The sequence below is a fragment of the Lycorma delicatula genome, chromosome 8, assembly GCF_047948215.1.
Source record: "Lycorma delicatula isolate Av1 chromosome 8, ASM4794821v1, whole genome shotgun sequence".
Taxonomy (NCBI): Eukaryota; Metazoa; Arthropoda; class Insecta; order Hemiptera; family Fulgoridae; genus Lycorma; species Lycorma delicatula.
In genome coordinates, this window is record NC_134462.1 from 117,137,249 (window position 1) to 117,156,548 (window position 19,300).

Consider the following 19,300-nt stretch of genomic DNA (forward strand, 5'->3'; position numbering starts at 1 on the left):
ATAGAAAACTTTTCGGGAAATGGTAATTGTAATTTTGTAATTCTTATTTTAGTTTACTTTTATGTTACGTACTTTTGCTTCTGGAGCAATTATATTAGGACAGTTTTTCAACAATATTTTCAAATGCCATATTTGTTTAAAATTATTTAATCGTGTTCATAAAATTTCATTAATTAAAGTAAGTGTAATATTACTTTTTCAAAATAAATTAATAAAAGAGACTGTACTAAAAAAATAAAATAAAAATATACTTCAATTTTAATTTTCCAAAACGACCGTATCACAATTTTGCTGGGATGAGTGCACGATTAAAAAATAAATATAAATATTTTTTTAAATACACGAAAAAACTACAAAAAAAAAATCGATAAAATTTTATTAAATGTTTTTACAAAGTATATAGAAGGGGAAAAACAAATTCTCACTAGTTTTGTAAAAAATGCTTTACTAAATAAAGCTGTCATACGAACAGGTAATGCCGATCTTCATGACAAAAATCTGCCTAAAATTATATTTTTTATCTGTTACAGATCTCATTTATCAACAATGGCTATTGAAAAAAGGACATAATTGTCGTAAAATTGATTACTAATATATAACACACTAATATATATAACATTAGTAATAAATTTTACGACAATTAGTTAATCGGTATTAAAAATCGGTAAAAACTACTCCAAGAAGTAAAATAATGTTGTCCAATAATAGACGTTGCCGGGAAATAGTAAAAATCGTACTGATTTATTAACGCTCAAACGGGAAAAATTACTGAGGGCGGGAAAATTATGTTTTAATCTAAACGGTTCAATTTAAGATTAACATTATTTTAACTTCAAATATTCAAATAAGAAATCAAATAGAAAAATGTTTAATGAGCTCCTGGAAATGGAATATCTATAATGAATTGATGTGCATTATATAAAAAGGAAATCATTATCATTTCAGCTGGTGAAATTTCTTTTTTCTTATTCTCATTGAATAATTTGAACGTAATCTGTATTGTTACAAGTAACGAGATGAAATCTAGACTGTATTTAAAGAATGCTTATTCCAAGCCGGAAATCTAACCCGACGATACAAGTATAAAATTTTATTTTATTAATTTATTTTATTTAATTTTATTTAAAAAAATTTTTTTTTACATTTTTTTTTTATTTTGTTTTGTGTATAAAATATTTTTACACAAAAATATTTTTCCTTGTCTACCCTTGTGTCAAGCGTACGAAATTAATTACATTCTTTTTCGAACTGTAGTAAATATTTACGGATATCATCAATAAAGTTGGCTCATGTTACACTGATAAACATAATTTTTGTTTCAATGATCTGTTTTTTTTGAAACACAGATTAAAATCATGTATCGCAGAAATCATGTAAATGATTTTGTAAATGATTTTATCGCAAAATCATGTATCTTTTTTTTCGAAAAAAAGAATTCATTTTTTTTCAGTTTTGAAAAAAAAAAATGTTGTTAATAATGTTGAATACAAACTCAGAATCTTTTTATCACCCAACGTTTTTGAAAAATTTTTAAATATTAATTAAAGGATTTTTTATCATTTTTCAACGTATAGTTAGCGTTTTAAGCTCTTGTATTCTATTTCGTTAGCTCGTTTTTTATTGTTTAAATTTGATAACATAATTTGTAAGTTACAAATAAATAATACTAGACAAAGAATTAAATCATATCATAGTTACATATGATATCATATCTAATACTGAAGTGTGAGCATTCATGGACAAGATTAATCATGTCTGTGCAGATCAAAGTAAGTAGCTAAAAAAAAAAAAACAGCTGTGTTGTTTGTATTAATCACTGGATTTAGGAATGAATTAATTTGTTCATTTTTATTGCTGTCTTAAATTTGTTAACAGTGCAGTGTTTATAAAGCCTCAAAATTGTGTAAACGATGTGGATGCCTTTGGTTATGTATGTGGTGAGTTTACCGTAAAATCAAATAGTAAAAACATTACACCTTTAATTAAAAAGGCATATTATTTGTACTTTCAGTATAAAATTTGTGATAAGGATAAGACGTGGGCTTCTCATATAGTATGCACTAACGGTTCTGTATATTTAAGAGGATAGCTGAAAGGTACACGGAAGGCTTTGCCATTTTGTATACCTATGGCTTGGCGTAAACCAAAGGATCATGTAACCGATTGTTACTTTTGTTTAACAAGTGTGTCTGGAATTTCTAAAAAATCTAAAAATACCGTAAAATATCCTTCATTGCAATCTGCAATCATCAGGTCTGTACATCACAGTGAAATTATTCCAGTTCCTGAGCCACCTGTAAATGTATGTTTCGAAAGCAATTATGAAGAATCAGGCAGTATTGAAGAAGACAACAATGATTTTAATTTTGAATTATCTTCCAATACGCCACATTTTAGATCACAAGGTGAATTAAATGACTCGGTTAGGGATTTAAATTTATCAAAAAGTCAAGCTGAACTGTTAGGATCAAGACTGCAAGGTTGGAATTTATTTCAAACAAATACAAAAATTTCGGGCTTTCGAAGCCGACAAATAAATCTTTTTCATTATTTTGTCGATGAAAATAATTTGGTTTATTGCACAAATATTGATGAGCTTATGTTGCAGTTAGGACAAGTTCATAAATCTGAGAACTGGCGTCTTTTCATAGATTCGTCGAAGTATAGTTTAAAAGTGGTTTGGTTCTACTACACAACAGTAACAAATATCCCTCGATACCGATCGCTTATGATATTAATTTGAAAGTGAGATACGACGTTCTTGAAAAAATAAATTATAAAAAAATAGCCGGAACATATGTGGTGATTTGAAACTTATAGATGTTTTTTTAGGCATACAGATAGGCTGTTTTAAGTACATATGTTTTCTTTGCGAATGGGACAGCCGAGCTAGGGATAAACATTATGTTAACATTATGTTAACAGTGAAAGAAACGAGACAAATTAATTCGAAATGGGAAAAATATTATTCACGAGCCCTTAATTGAACCCAAAAAAATATAAAATGGTATCAGACTTACAGAAACATTAAAAGATTTTTTTTTGTCAAATAGTGTTACTTTATTGTTTGAATTTTGAGATAGATAAAATAAGCAACTCTACCGTATGTTTTATTTGAGATCGAATAAAACACAAAAAAGATGAAATCCGCTATTAAAATAGCCATGCTGTGGGAAAATAAAATTAAAATTTGGGTAAAATATTTAAATGATTTAATTACAAAAAAGAATAGAATAATAAGTAGTATTTTAGCTAAAATTAAAATGTATGCTTTGTGGTTCGTTGTATAGGAAGAGCTGAACTCGTATAATTACGATCATTACAATAAATAAGTAATCTGAGGCAATTTTTACCGTAATGAATCGTACAAATTTTTCATTAAATCCTCTTTTTTCTTAATTCGACAATACACTGTTATGTTATGCCGAAAATTAAAAAAAAAAAATGCCTTATTCAAACAACTTTCGCTTTAAATTAAGCCTTTTAAAACTCTTATTATGAAGTTTTTTTGAAGTCTCTGAGCTTGATTTATTCCAAAATCTAACTTCCAATCAGATGGCATTTTTATAATTTTCATCTTGCAACGGATTGAAAGACAGCTTTTTAATTTTTATACATGGTAAATCACATATACTTAAACATTATTTTTTTTGAAACAGATTATATCTACAAACTGTTTTCTCGGAATAATGAGAAGGTGCGTTAAATGTTTATAATTGACTTGGACTTAAGAAAAAACCCAACTGCAATTACCTCCTCTATATTCTATTTCATTCTGGCTGGCATCCTGTTACGGATACTTGAGGATGATAATGACATTAATTTCTTATTTGATTGTGAAAAACGCCGTGCCGGCAGGAACTCAAACCTAGATGCTCTGAATAAAAGTTAGAGAAGCTACCTCTTTTCGTCGATCTTTTTGTCTCGGTAGAGATCGTTTCGTCGATCTCCATTACTTCGCGATGAAGATCGACGAAACATTACTTATTTTTATTCGGTTTAAATCATTAATCATCAAAAAGATTATTTTTCAGTTCCTTTAAAACTTTAAGGGCGAATTTGTGTATTCCTGGCTGTGTGATGTATTATAGTCATAAAAGGAAAGTGAATTTTTTCATTTTTTGAAGCTACGTGAGTAAAAAATAGAAAAAAATAAGTAGGGTGCAATTTTGTATGTAAGGATATGTATGTGTTGGTGGCAAGTGAAATTAGAGATAGTGTTTTTTATATGTATGGTACTATAAATTGATAATGAACATTATAACACAAAATTATATTATATATATATATATATTGGTACTATTTAATTTTTATGAAAATTTGACAAGGTATGGATGTTTTGAGATTAAATACACCCGAAAAAAATTCACAATTAGCTTTTACATCATTTATCGTAACAAGTACATCTAATATTTTAATATAATTCATGTTTATTATTTTTAATTTTGGCTGTAGCTTTTATATTTTTTGATGATAATATACAGCAACAATTTTTGTGCAAATTTGAATGAATTATAATATGTTTCTATTTGTTTTTTTTTCAGATTTTTAATGAAGAAATATAGGATAACAATTTATAAAGAGAAAAAAATGATTGTATCATTTAATATGGATAATTATCTGTTTAAAGAAAAGATGACCCTTGGAAAGGTAATTTTTAATTGATAAAATATCATAATTGTATCGTGAATTTATTACACGATTAAAATTAGAACGGTAAAGAAAATCGAAAGATGAGTAATTGCGTAACTGCTGTGCTTTATAGAAATAAAGTAATAACCTTTAAATCGGTAAAATGTTTTCATACCTATACAAGTTGTTACCACAATGCTCGTACACTTATAAAAACGTAAGTACGAAACGTGTCGTCAAAGAATTATTCCATAGTTATATCACAACATTTTTTCTTTATGTATTTGTTTAAATTTTATTATTTTCCTTGAGATTTTTTCGTTATTAATTTTTAATTTATAATTAAGATCAATTTTTTCTTGCTAGAAAAATATTAATATGATAAGATCATATAATGCTTATTCCTTCCCGTTATAAATTTCTTATAATGCTTTTGATAAGACAGTATTATTATGCAGAATGTTTCACGAAGTTCTCCTGGGACTTTAAAAATCTATTCTACTCGTGAAAATAATGGGAAAAGCCTACATAAACATATGTTCTAAAATGCTATGTTTGCGAGTTACGGCTAGTAAAAGATTTCGCTCGGATTTTATCTATCCCGTTGAAATGAGGTCGTACTGAAATTTTTAGGACGTTAATCAAGGGTTTAAATTGGTAATTTCTTATAGGTACTGACCTGAATAATCGAATAAAGTAGGTCCCAAAACCGATTATGCAGTAGTTTTTGATAAATCTGACATGAAAACCAATAAATTGACGTAAAATACTCTGTTTTTTATGCTTGACGTTCAGTATGTTCGTTAAATAGGTAATACACATATAAAACTTACACGTAAAGAAAATAAAAATAAGATAGAATCGAATTCTATTTTTTAAGATTTAAAACAATAACGAACTTAAATATACAGAGAGAAGAAATGTTAAATTTTAAAAGATCCACGTCCCCGTGAAACAAAAATACAATAGACAAGTTTCCATACATAGAAAAGCGAAAGAAAGATCTAATCTGTTCCGTTTCCGCTTTAATTTTAAATGGAAATACATAAAAGAAAATCCAAAAGAAAATAACAGTATAGGGGTAACATAAATCTAAAGGTTACTTCTTGACATTCTTTCATTTGGTTAAAATGAATGAAAATAATTAATTAGTGATAGTATAGATTCAATTTTAGGAAACGATTTATTTTTAAAGTAAAAAAGAGTAAAGGAATAAAAACGAAATTAGACAGAAATGATGATAATTAAGTGTTCGATATTAAAAAAGGCTTAGTTAAATTAGATTACAAAGGCTAAACGAGGAAAAGATGATATCAAGATGAAATTTAGAGAAAAATATTATGAAACGGGTATGAAACATAGTTTTAAAATTATGAAAGAAATTCCTAAATTTATTTGAATTGAATGTAATACAGAAATACATGTGGACAATAGGGAAGCTAAATAATAAAGATTAAAAACAATATAAAAAATTATAAGAAAAAAAAGATTTTTGAAACATAATTAGGAGTAATATTACAAAAGAATTGAAAAAAAAAATAGATGGTTTGATAGAGTACGAGATAAAAAGATTTTATAACGAATTGTAAAACAAAGAAATTTGCATAAGAATCCCGTAAAAAAGACGAAATGGTATAAATTAAGGCACCAGATTTATTGAATTAAAGCAACAAAAATAAATAGAAAGTAAAAAAGGAAAAGCAATATGAACGTATAGAAAATATAATTAAGCGTGTAGTATATAAATGATTCGAGTAAAGTGTAATTAAGAAATTAAGACAAAATAGAAAGGAATAGGGTAAAGAACCCGGTCAAAAGACTGAGGAAACAAAATAATCATTTATTTACTAATATTTCAGCATATTCTATATTTCCAGTCATTATCAAATATATTTAAACTTAATTTGTCGCGTTTAAATCTAAGATATATCCACTTTGCAACCCATATCGACTGCACATATAATCGAAATAATATTTAGAGAAATATTAGTTTTTTCCTATTTGTGTATCTTTTCAGTCTATTCTCCTCTCCTTTTTGCATCTCCAATAAACATCTAACTCTGTTAGTAATTAATTACATCTAATTCTGTTAGTAAAATACTAACAGAATTTATTAACTGATTTTGATATATCACTGGTTTGAAATCGGGTGAGAAAAATCAATTAAAAAATTTTGACAGAGGTATTATTCTTTCTTTGACTCGGAATATTGTTTACAATAACACCGTATTAGGTTATTAAGGGGTAAGATTACGTAATGGTGTCTTTTTCATTTTTTGGTCATTCTATGATAATTTAAATTACGATATCGTTTTGAAAATAACAAAAATAAATAAATAAAATAAAATTTACTTTGAATGAAAAATATCAGGATGTTTTTGGTACCCTGTTGTATAATAATAAATAAATAATGTGAAATTTTAAAAGTTTAGATCGTTAAAAAAAAATTAATTAATTGATTATAAACACTAAACTTATTTTTTTTTCATAATATGCGAATAAAATTGTGGCAGTTAACTTTGTTTTATTCAACTTATCTTACGCCATTTTAATTCCCAACAAGTTTTGATTAAAAGTACATTGCAATCTGTTCAATTAGTGAACAATAAGCAATCTCCCTTCACGGCCCATTGAGATGAGGATGATATATTTGACATGTAAATTAAGCGTAGTCTTGTATAGATACAGGCTGACCATTCCTGAGACGTTTGGTTAAATGAACCTCAACCATCAAAGACATCGGTATCCGCGGTCTAGTATTCACGTCCGTACAAAAGCAACCGACCTTAACTAGGATTTGAAACTCAGAACCTTCGGCTTGGGAAATCAGCTTTTATTTTTGTTAACTAAACGCTTCGTTTATTGTATTTGAGATGGGGTTACTTTTGCTTTTGATGATCTCTTGACGCGTTAATCTTAGCCAAAGATTTTACTTACGGTTGCAATTCTTTTGGCGACCTATTGTAAAAATACATTGCTAAAAAAAAAATCCTATCTTATAAAAATGATTTTTTCAGGATGAAAATTCCACGAATGTGTTTTAATTCGTATGAAATCTCAATTTTTTTCTTCTAGATTCTCGAATGATCATTTTTTCTGTCAGAAACTGCTATAGTCCATACAGATAATTAAAAATTTTCTAAGCAGTTCCTAAATTTATGTATTATACCGGCAGATTTATTTCTTAAATCTATGTTCACCTTCCTTATGTAAGTCTTCTTTTAATATCATCTTTACTTCGTCTATTCTTTGGAATTTTTACTATTTAAACAATAAACTTACGTAATTTGAGTGATTTCATTCTCTTCTTAATTTTTAATTATCCGTTCATTTTTTGCATGTCATTGCCTTTGATTCATTGTTATTTATTTTCAAATTGGATTCCCCTTTTAGCAATGAATACATACGTGTATTACTTCTTTTTCAGCTAAATTATCAATATCATCGACGAATATTTAAACATTTTTTAAATCGGGGCTATTTCCCCGCTTTTTTAATTTTTTTAATTACTCTTTCAGTGAATAATAAATATATAAATAATAAGAGATGTAATAAATGAAATTTTAATAATATTATGGAAAAAATAATGTTTATGCTACTAATCTATTAATGAAATAAACATGTTAATGTAAATTAGTTTAGAAATGTGATACCGATAATTTAGCGGCAACAAACAGAAATGTACACAAAATTATTGGAATAAGAGTCAGGGGATAATGTAGTGGGAAACCATTTTGTGGCGGAATGTGTTTGGCTGGTAGACCCTTTTAAAATTATTTTGATAAACAAACAAAAAATGTTGAATTATAAAAACGGATTAACAAAAGTTGTTAAAAATTTCAGATTAAATTTTGTTCTTATCAATTTTTTAATAAATAACGTAAGAAAAGTAGGAAATCGTGTGTTTTTTTTATATATAAAATGGGATGATATGGTCCCATGCATAACTTGGTATTATATAGTCTAAGACTAATGACGGCAAACACCGAAACAACCGATAAGTTTTATTAAAAACAGTTTAGGCGCGAGGTTTTTACAGACAGGATTTATTTTATCTGTATAAAATATTACGCAAAATAAAAAAAATATAGCTTCATTAGTTCAATGAAGGAAAAATGTTAGGTAATGGAACCTTATCAACAACTGGAAATTTATATAATATTCTTTTAAATTTTTATATATAAATTTGGGATTGTTTTCCATTGATTTTATGCAGGAATTTAATTTATGATTTTAGTTACTTGGGTGTTAATATGTTATCTTTTAAATTATAATTTTGAAGTTTATATTTTTTTTATATGATATTTAATATAATATTATATCATATCATATGATATATGATATATATTATCATATATATATATCATATGGGATATTTAATATCATACCATGATAATTCTATATTTTATTTATTGCGATTACAAAACTCTTTAATCTTTTATTTTTAAAGGTTGATAATGATTTTTTCGTAAAGAATGGTTATGTTTTTATTATAATTACACGGCAACTTTACAATCTGTTCAGCAAGATAATTGAATAATAAGTAAATAACATCTATTTGAACTAACACTAAGTAGTCACTGATCCGGCGACTGATTACTTAAGAATAACAACGAAACGAAAAAAACAAAATAGAAAAGCACTCCGTACAGCCAGACTATAAAGTCACCTAATTCAAACGATAAGGCAAATCAAGAATACTGTTCCTCAGAAATCTAGAAAAATCACTGATCGTGTTATCTAATAAATTGATTGCCATATAATTTGGTTGTCGAGCCAAACGATTTTGATAACGTAGGCTGACCAGAGAGATTTCCTGCCGAACGTTTAGCAAATTAAGATCATTATACATGAAGCTATTGCTTATGTACCAAGATATGTGTAGCATTTTTCTTAGTTTTTTGTCTGGTACTGGAACGGTTCTGTTTTTAATTATTTTTACAAGGTGAATTATTCTTTGTTTATTCAGGTAGAGGAAGTTATTTAATATTAGTAAAGAACTCGCAATATAGTAATTAATTTTTTTTGTCCGATTAAACGTTTCCTCTACATTACATAACCAGTGAGTAAGTTAAAAATAGTAATCGTTGCAAATAGGGAAAGAAACTTCGTTTGAAATTTTAAGGTTTTAATGAAAGTAGTTTAAAATTCTATCTATTTTAATTTATATAATATGAAATTTATCACTAAAATGCTTTTCAAATTTGAAATTTTCAGCTAGTAAACTGGAGAAAACCAGTTAGTTTAAAATGAGAATAGATCCCCAATTCTTATTTGAAGTGAACAAAAAAGTCTTGCAATAAAATTAGTTTCAATTTAAAATTTTAAATGTTTTTTATTTTTATTTTTTAATGTATCCTGGCATATAAATTAAAAAATTTATATTATGAGGATTGTGTTTCTTCATTAAAAAAAATCAACGTCGTCTTCAGTGATTAAAAGTAAAAATATATTTATCATGTAGCCTAACAGAAAATATTTCAAGCAAAGATTTGAATGGAATTAGTAAGTAAATCGATGTATGTGGTTAAAATAAGTCTATTTAAAAATTTCATTAAAGTTGCTTTTGTTTTCCTCACAGTTGAGGAAAACAATTCTATACATAAAAAAAAGGAGAAACATAATTGGCTCAAATAATAACGGGTAGAAATTGAAGTTTGGACTTTTACTTTAATTTTGTATGAAACGCAATAACATGAAAATAGCATGTTAATAATTTACGGATATAATTTTAATTACATTTTTGGTATACGAATAAAAAAGTATAATTTTCTTCTAAATAATTTATGATAAATATAATATCAAAGTACAGTCATTTTATTAATTTATTTGCAAACAAGACAAAGCTATTCTTTCCAGAACGTATTTTATTCAGCGATTAAAAATATTATTTCCGTACGAAAAATAATATGCTTGCATTTAAATCTAAAAAAATATTCAAAGTTCAATAAATTTAATAGTAAAAGAATCATTCGCATCGGTCTAGCGATTCTTGATTTATTTTAAGCGAATATCAGCGTAAATAAAACACACACACTCCACCAAATTCTGATTTATATATAAATATACATAAAATGCAACAACTTTCACACGTTATAAACTCTAAATATATTAATTTTTGAAAACCTCTTTAATTTTTTCTTTTATTTTAGCTTACATTTTCCTCAGATTTAAATAATTATTGCTAATAACGCAAACTATCAAATAATTCCTTTTCTAAGTTTTGCCAAATCGATATCTTAAGTAAAAATTTCTGATATTATTAAAAAAAAATATTTAATTCTAGGAAGCCTAATTTAAAAATGATCAACTAATTTTTTTATTACCTGTAAAACTCTTTTTGAAAGTCCAGTTTTTTGTGCCAATTGTTTAAGATCTTTTGCATCAGGATTTTGATTGATATTAAAATAAGATTTCATCGTTCGTAATTGGTGATGTTTAAAAGACGTGCGCATACGTTTTGTTCTTTGTTGATTTGATTGTACACCCGGTGATGTTACTGCCGAATCGTACGATAGCGATTCCATGGATGAGGAAAGTTCACCAGAATGTAGTATTTCTTAAAGAAAACAAATACGAAAATATAATCGATTAAAAATTATGATAAAAAATATAATTAAATTCTTATAAATTTAAAACAACATTAATTTTCATTTATAATTTTATTAGGTTTAGATAACGTGATCGCACCTTGTGGATATCGAATTTATCTTAAAAATAATAAGCTTCAAAAGAAATAAGCTTCAAACACGCGACATAAGTACATATATACGAATTTACGTATGCCCTTTTTTGTTTTTGACGACCCTGGGTCTTGAAACATCAAAAAATTAAAAATACATCCCCCATTTTTTGACTGATTACCATACTTTCATACTTAGAGCATAGCTCTAGAGCTATGATGCCAGGAAAGTAAAATGCAAAACCTAGGTATTGAACACTTCTTTAGTTTTTTCGCATTTCCGAGTAGGTTCCTTTATTAAATCGGTTTAATAACACAAGAAAAACTTCCTTTTTTTCATGAACATTTCTTTCGATACCCTACTTAAACTGTTATTTTATACACATACACACACACACACACACACACACACACACACACACACATTCGACAATATTAGATGAAAATAAAATAGAAAAAAATCCTTCTGGTATGGTTGTCATCTGAAAGTTAAGCTAACAACATAAAATAATAACCACTCACTGGAAATATTTGTTTAAATTTTCTAATAATTGTAATATTAGTCTTGTTACTTAGAACTACAACCACTATTACGCCTGTTACCGTTGTTTCTATAATTTTCTGTATATTATGATAATTTTAAGTAGGAATCTTTATAACTGATACTCTTAGCTAGGTACATAATCCTACTACTGAAACTACCTGACATGAGATGCAGGTCATTTCTAAGAGTCACAGCACCGTTATTAAGAATAACAAGCAAGCTTATCGTACTAGAGAAATTTAGGAGCGAAGTGGTTTCTCATTTTTTTTTTTTTGCTAAGATAAACATACAGTTGAGTATCAACATGTCAAGCCCACCGAATTGTTTGCGTTATTCATCGATACATCATTCTGTTCACCGTAGAGAGCGACTAAATAATGACGTTCTCAGAGAAACCGATTTAACTAGTACTGTATGTTCGGCTGTGGTTGTGATTGATATGTGACACAGCCACAAGAAAGAGTGAGTTAGGTATTTGAAAGCAACAAATGAATATAATGCTTTTTGCGGGGAAAAGTGATTATGTACACTATTTGCCCTCAGTAGAGGAAATCTAAAGCATTATTCGTAAAATTTAAATGATTCCTCGATCAATTTCTTAATAATATGTCCCATTTAAGGAAGAATCTTAACTAGATTTTGACTGCGCAGTCTAATAAAGAATTTATATTACAGCAGACATTTCCGTTTCCAAAATGTATGCCTCGAAATAAATATAATGTATAACGTTTAGCGGTTGAATTACTAATCATTCAGATGATAATATATTAAAAATTGTGGAATACTGTTACATTTATAAGGAGCGTAAAAAATTAAGTATTTTATCAGAATTGTACATCCTTTCCATCGGTTCGTTTGTTGGTAGTAAACGAAAAAAAAAATCATTTCATCTAAAATATGTAAGTTAATCTGGTATTATAAATCATGATCATGTTTTAGATTTCTGGTTTAATAATAATAATAACCAAAAATAATAATAACAGTAAACCTCTTTATTGAATGATAAAATAAATTCAGAAATAGTACAAAGAATTCAGCTGGACAAATACTGATGGAAGATCTTCGTCTGAAAAAGTTAAATTTGTATAATAATTTATAAGAAAAAATCAACATAATAAAATTATACTCCAAAACTGTTTCAAATATAAATAAACCTGAAAAAGATTTTAAAATTAACTTTAAAAAAAAACACAAAACTATACTACAATTTTATTATACTAAAATAATCAATTATTTTAAATTAATAATCAAATTATTTAAAATAATCAAATCACAGTTTACGGTATAAATTAATTGAATGATTATTAAATATGAAACAATTATCAATAAAAATGCAGTTTTAAGTAAAAAAGTTTAGATTTTAAATTAAGTATAAAAAATTATCTATAATCTACAATGATATTTGGATATAATGAAGAGACATTATCAAAGTTGAGATATTTATTTCAACTAAATAATGAATTTTTTCATCTATCCTGGGGCCTTTTTATTCTTATAAAAGGTGCCAAAATAAATGGTTTACCGTGGCAATTCAGACCCTCCGTCGATTTAAGTTCCGAAAAAAATTGTGATGTGTGTGTTTTATTTATCAGATATAATTTTGTTTATAATATTTAATTAATTAATTTGTTTTTATCTTTATTCCAAAGTAATTTTACAAAAATTTATGCTAATTATCATTTTACACTATTAAATATTTATTTTGATGGTTTTTACAGTACAGCCGTGAATGAAATCGTAAAATTAAATTATTTTATTTCTCGCGTAGGGTTTTTTATATTTCTCTTTAAACATGATGTGACCGAGTGAAATTAAAAGCGACGACAAGCGTTATTTAATTCTAACCTTCGTATAAGTTTGTGTGGTGTTCTGAATGGGCTATATTATCGGTATAAAGTTAAAAGAGCGAGCGAGATAGAAATAGTTTTATAGCTACGACGAGGATGAGACAACCTGTTGGAAGGACTAATTTATTTCCAGATATTTATCCGAACAAGCAGCTCCGCGCAATGTTGTGGTCCGAGGAGCACCTGCCGTACCGCACAGAGGCTGAAGAGGTTATCGGTGTTAGGAGTCGACCGTGTGTGTATGCGTGGTGAAGAAAGAGTTGAAAATTAAAACTAAACCGGTCAGCCATGTTTCCGACTGCATTCTTCTTACTATGTGTCCAATGGGAGCCAACAAAGAACTGTCACCGCGACCACAGTAGTCTCTTACTATGTCCTTCCATACCGATTTATTGTATTATGCGTTTGTTCTTCTTCCTTCTTGATTTTTTGGTCTCTTTTCTTTAATTGGGCGGTAGGGCCCACCCACCGACTTTTAAAGAAGCTACTCGATAAATAAACATCGGAACTTGAAATCGAATCTCGGGTCGTTTTTTTTATTTTATTTTTATTTTTTTCCTTATTTCATTTAAAAAGAGACCGGATTCAGGGAATAAAACTGGATTTACGGGAACCGATCTTGTATGCTTTTCTGTTATAAGTCAGTGCTACCTTGCCGAATAACGGTTATAGTAATTTATCTCTCTATTCAATCAATCCTTTTTTTAAACCAAATAAGGAATAGCTCAACAAATTCAAAAACGTATTAAAACCATTTAAAAAAAAATTAAAACGTTTATTTAAATACAAAGAAAAATAAATTATAAAACTTAATAGTTCGTAACATAATGAACCGTAATCACGTCTAAATGAATATTAAATAGAAATACATTAGAACATTTCATGTAAATACGTGAAAAATAGATATGAATAGTTTTTTATTTATTCTTTCATATCTTAATATAATTTATGATATCTAGAAATAAATAATTTAATTATTGCTAATAAAATATTCTATTAATTAAACCCTTTGTTTAATTACAAAAACGATAAGTAAAACGCACTTTTTTCTTTTTCTTTTTTTTTACTTTTAAGACCGTAATAGATTACTTTAGTTCATTTTTTTGGCAAGTTCTTTCTTTTCCTGCTGATTTGTTGTTTTTCAGCTTTTATTTTTTTACCAGTAATTTCTAAGGGTTTCAGATCTTCTTGCGCTTTCTTGTTCAGAGTACATCCGACTTATTGTTTTCTTGGGTTTTGATAGGAATCTTGTTTCTTTATTTTTTAATTTCTCATAGTTTCCGGTTTTCGTTTTTAGGTTTCCACGGGCTATGTCTAATTCCTCCATGTCTTTCTGTACTTCGTATAACCACTTTGGTCTGCTTTTCTCGTTCCAGAAAAGTTCAATTATTCGTCTGATAAGTCTGGTCTCTTCCGTTCTGAAAATATGTCCTAGAAAGGAAATTCTCTTCTTTCTAAATTTATTAGTTATCGGGATGATCGTTTTGTAAATATCTTAGTTTGGAATAATTCTCCAAATCCCGTCTTTTTTAGTGATTTTTCCCGATGCATCGTCGTAGAATCTGTCTTTCAATCTTTTCCAGTTTGTCGGTAAACCTTGTCTGGTACGGTCCAAATACGGTTTTGCATCCGTAAAGTATTTCCGGTCGGATAACTGAGTTATAATGTCTTATTTTTGTGTTTATGGACATACATTTTTTGTTATAGATGTTTTGTGTTTTTATTGTGGCTTCGATGAGTTTATTTATTATTTCATTCCAGTTTGGATTTTCTTGGAGGTTGTGTTTCTTGCGTTGTAAAACGCACTTTATTACAAATAAAAACTAATTACTTTAAATGTATTAAACAGATTTGTAAATAATAGTGTAAAATTAACATCAATATTAAAAATAATCGTTAAATTTTATTAATTTTAGTAATTTTAAATCATTACTAAATACAAAATATTATTAATTTACATTTTAATAATATAATATTTTGTAAAAATAAATAAACATTATTATTCTGATATGAATAACCATAAAACAATTTAAATTAGCAGCAGTTTAAAAAACATATACATAGAAATTAGTAATTGAAACTGCACGACAAAAAGAAAATAAGGAAAATTTATCAATTAACCATATAACTCTTTAATTATCAGCACAAGAAGATTGTGCTTATTTATATATTCTTATAAATATTACTCAAAATATAACAAAATAAACTGAATTAAACGCTTTTCGAATATACTGTGATATATGGCTACTACTCACAGAATTTAAAAATAAATAAATTAACAATTTGTATGATATAATATTTTAAGTGCATTTAATTTAAAATTCAAAAATTTAATTTCAAATAATTGAGAAACGTTTTCTTTTTTTTTAATTTTATGTTGTATCTTCGAACCTTAGAAAGATATGTAAGTCGTTTATTTTTTTGAAGTTTTAATCGAAAACATATTTAGCCCCCTAAAATAAATAATTTAAAAAATGAAACTTAACTTCTGTTGTTGAATATTTAAAAAAGAATTTATCAAGAGGGTAAACTTTATCTTGAAAAGTTTTTGTATTCATCGACATAAAAAAAAAAATAAAAAAAAGTAAATAATATATTTATAATTCGTGAAGTAATTTAAAAATAAATAATTTATATCATATATTCTACGTATATACATATATATATATATATATATATATATACGTAGAATATATGATATATATATATATATATAGATGCAGGGGATTCTTGACGTTTGGGGGATCTATTCGCCAAGATTAAAAGACCGATTCAGGACAAAAATAAAAAACGAAAAAATCATATGGCCTACCTCGTTTCATTTTCTTTCGTGTTTTACAATAAAAATGTGTCATAAGTAAACAATAAGATGTTTTAATGAAATTTGGTTTGCATCTATCGAAGAACATCTTCTACAGAATAAGTAAGTTTGAAAATTTTACCTCTGAAAATTCCTAAATGGCGGCTGTTGAATTTGTTTGATCAGATTTATCTCTGAAAATTATAGCTTTATTGAATTATGTTTTTTAGATAAAATTTTTAATTTTTTTTTATTGTTTATAAAATTTTAAGTCTATTATATCATTACTAATAATATAAATTAATGTTGATTATTTTTAATTCAATTAATGAAGTGATAACAGGAACAAAATTTTCAGACTATAAATTTTTTCAATCTACTTAAACTCAGACGTTCCTCAGATATTTATCGACCGAGTTGAACGTTTAAGGTATCATTTTGTTCGCAATAATAGGTCTAATATTTTATTATTAAAAGATTATTCGATAAAGGTAATATTCACGGAGCTCTTATTGATCAAACGGTCTACATGACTTCCATTTAAAAATTTTTCAAATTATGTTACTGGGTACATGGAAATAAAATTTATTAAAATAAGATATAAATGTTTGTTTAAAAACACAAAATGAGGAAGGAACGTGAAGCGAAGTAGGCGTTTGTCCGCTTGAATGTTTTTGTTTATTTTTATATCCTGATTTATTCACATAAGTTTAGCTAACATCGCTCGATACTCTTCTGATACATATTGTTCCACACATATTTATGCCTATACACATTTTTTTATATTTTGTAGAAAGCTATTACTTTTTGCTTGAAACTCCTTCTTTTTTATCCGTTTTGTTAATAATTAATGTTACTGTTGGCAATTGTTTACTTTATTATCATAACAAAACAAAACTAATATAAAACAAATTGACGTTATTACATATACATGTTAGTAATAAGAGTCAAAAAATACTCGTAACACCTTAATTATCCCAAAAAATTGAAATATGCCCATTTAAAAATTTTTTACGCATGAAATATGCTGAAATTCATTGTTTGTAGTATTGACGAGGTGTTTTTTTTTTCACGTTCAAAGGAGAAATGTAGGTTTTACATAAAATCTCGACTCTTGCACCATAAATCATTAGTAACTGGTTATTCCTTCCTCATCTAGAAGCTTGTCATTATATATTAATCGTTATTATTAGGTTTTTCTTATCCTTTTATCATTCGTTTTGTTAAAATTTATAGAAATTGACAATGTTTTTGGTTTGGTTTTTTATTGTCCAAAAAATAAAAAAAATAAAAAAATAGAGAAAGTGTAACCTACTGTTTATTTTTAAGTATTTTCAATTAACAAAGGTGAGACAGTTTTATTTAACTCTTATTAAATGTTCTGCCGGGAAATGAACCAGAGACCTTTCATGTAGCAATTTAGCACGCTATTACCTATACCATCAAGGAACTTTGCATTTATTATTTACTGCAGTGAAAAAATCCTTTACTTCTTGAAGTGAAAATTAATTTTTAAGAAAAAAAAGAATCTTTTAAATCATTTTTTTTACATTTTCTACATCGTAGCAGAGTTTCCGTTTCAATATTTAAATTTGAAGGCGTTTGAAATTCTCCCTGATAATTACTTTTGGTTTTTAATATGAAAGATTGATAGAGGTACAGTAAAAATAGAAAGCTGTTTTTCAGAAAAGTATTTAAAACAAACAAGGTTGTAAACAATTATAACTGTAACTCGACTAAAAAATCTACAGTTAATTATTGTAGTTATCTTTACTGAAATATTTTCATACATCTAATGAAACGGTTAATAAATTACTTTTAGTATAATTGAAGAGAAAAAAGAAAGTCACGTCTTCTGACGTGGATGGAATATTCCGTCACCTAAGAGTGACAAAATGGCTTTATAAGGCACGAATATGAATATGTATCCATAAAAAAAGGATATCTTTTTCAAATTTTCTATGTATTTAGTGTAACATTAAGACCATGATGTTATTAAAAATATTATTAAAATTATAAAGTTTGAAAATGTCATCTATATTTTACCTGTATTTGTTTTTTGGAGTACGAATATCGAATTAACCTATAATGAATGTCCATTGATTCATATAAATTCATTTTAAAATAACTCATCTATGAACCGGTTAAGCAAAGCAACCTTATGTTCTAACTATCGACCTTCTGGCAATTATTTTGTGACACAGTTACGGCCATATGAATTTGCTGATTATGAAATTTTATAGTAAAATTTATTTCTATAAACGGAAAAATATATTTGTAAAAACTTTTCATAAATTCTCTCCTTCCCAAAGTACGACTCGCATTCTTTATTAGGTAGGTTTAATGAAGCGGTACGGTTTAGGTTTGGTTTCCATTGCTAAGCCACCACTGTTAAAACACTCGTTGCTTACCCTTCTTTCCGAACATGACCTATTCTTGACGTCACCTACCGTTTCCAGTCAATCTCTCAGCTGTTTCACATAAGATACTTTTCTCATTCGCATTTACTCCGCTTTTAGGCTCACGTTTTGTTTCTTGACACCGTTCTACTACTATTATAGAACATATTGAATTTTTCCATATTCTATTAAATAATCTAATAACTTAAACGATTTGTAATTTGGTTTTTATAAATATATTTCTTTTAATTTTACAACTATTTTTTTACGGCTTGATAAAGGAATCGCTTAGCTCGTATGCTTTAAATCCACTTTTTAGCCGGTTTTGTTCATATCACTCATTGTTTATTTTAATTAATTTTTATTTTTCAACCGAGAAAAAATGAGCTATATCAT

The 19,300-nt window shown here is 27.0% G+C and overlaps 1 protein-coding gene across 1 annotated transcript in view; it reads right to left on the minus strand.

The window, feature by feature from the left end:
- Positions 1-19,300, minus strand: part of LOC142329519 (LIM/homeobox protein Lhx9-like) — a 152,544-nt gene that overhangs the window by 6,117 nt on the left and 127,127 nt on the right. Inside the window, exon 5 of the mRNA XM_075374193.1 lies at positions 10,959-11,191. Within this exon, the coding sequence (XP_075230308.1) occupies positions 10,959-11,191 (233 nt within the window). The remainder of the gene's footprint in view (positions 1-10,958; positions 11,192-19,300) is intronic.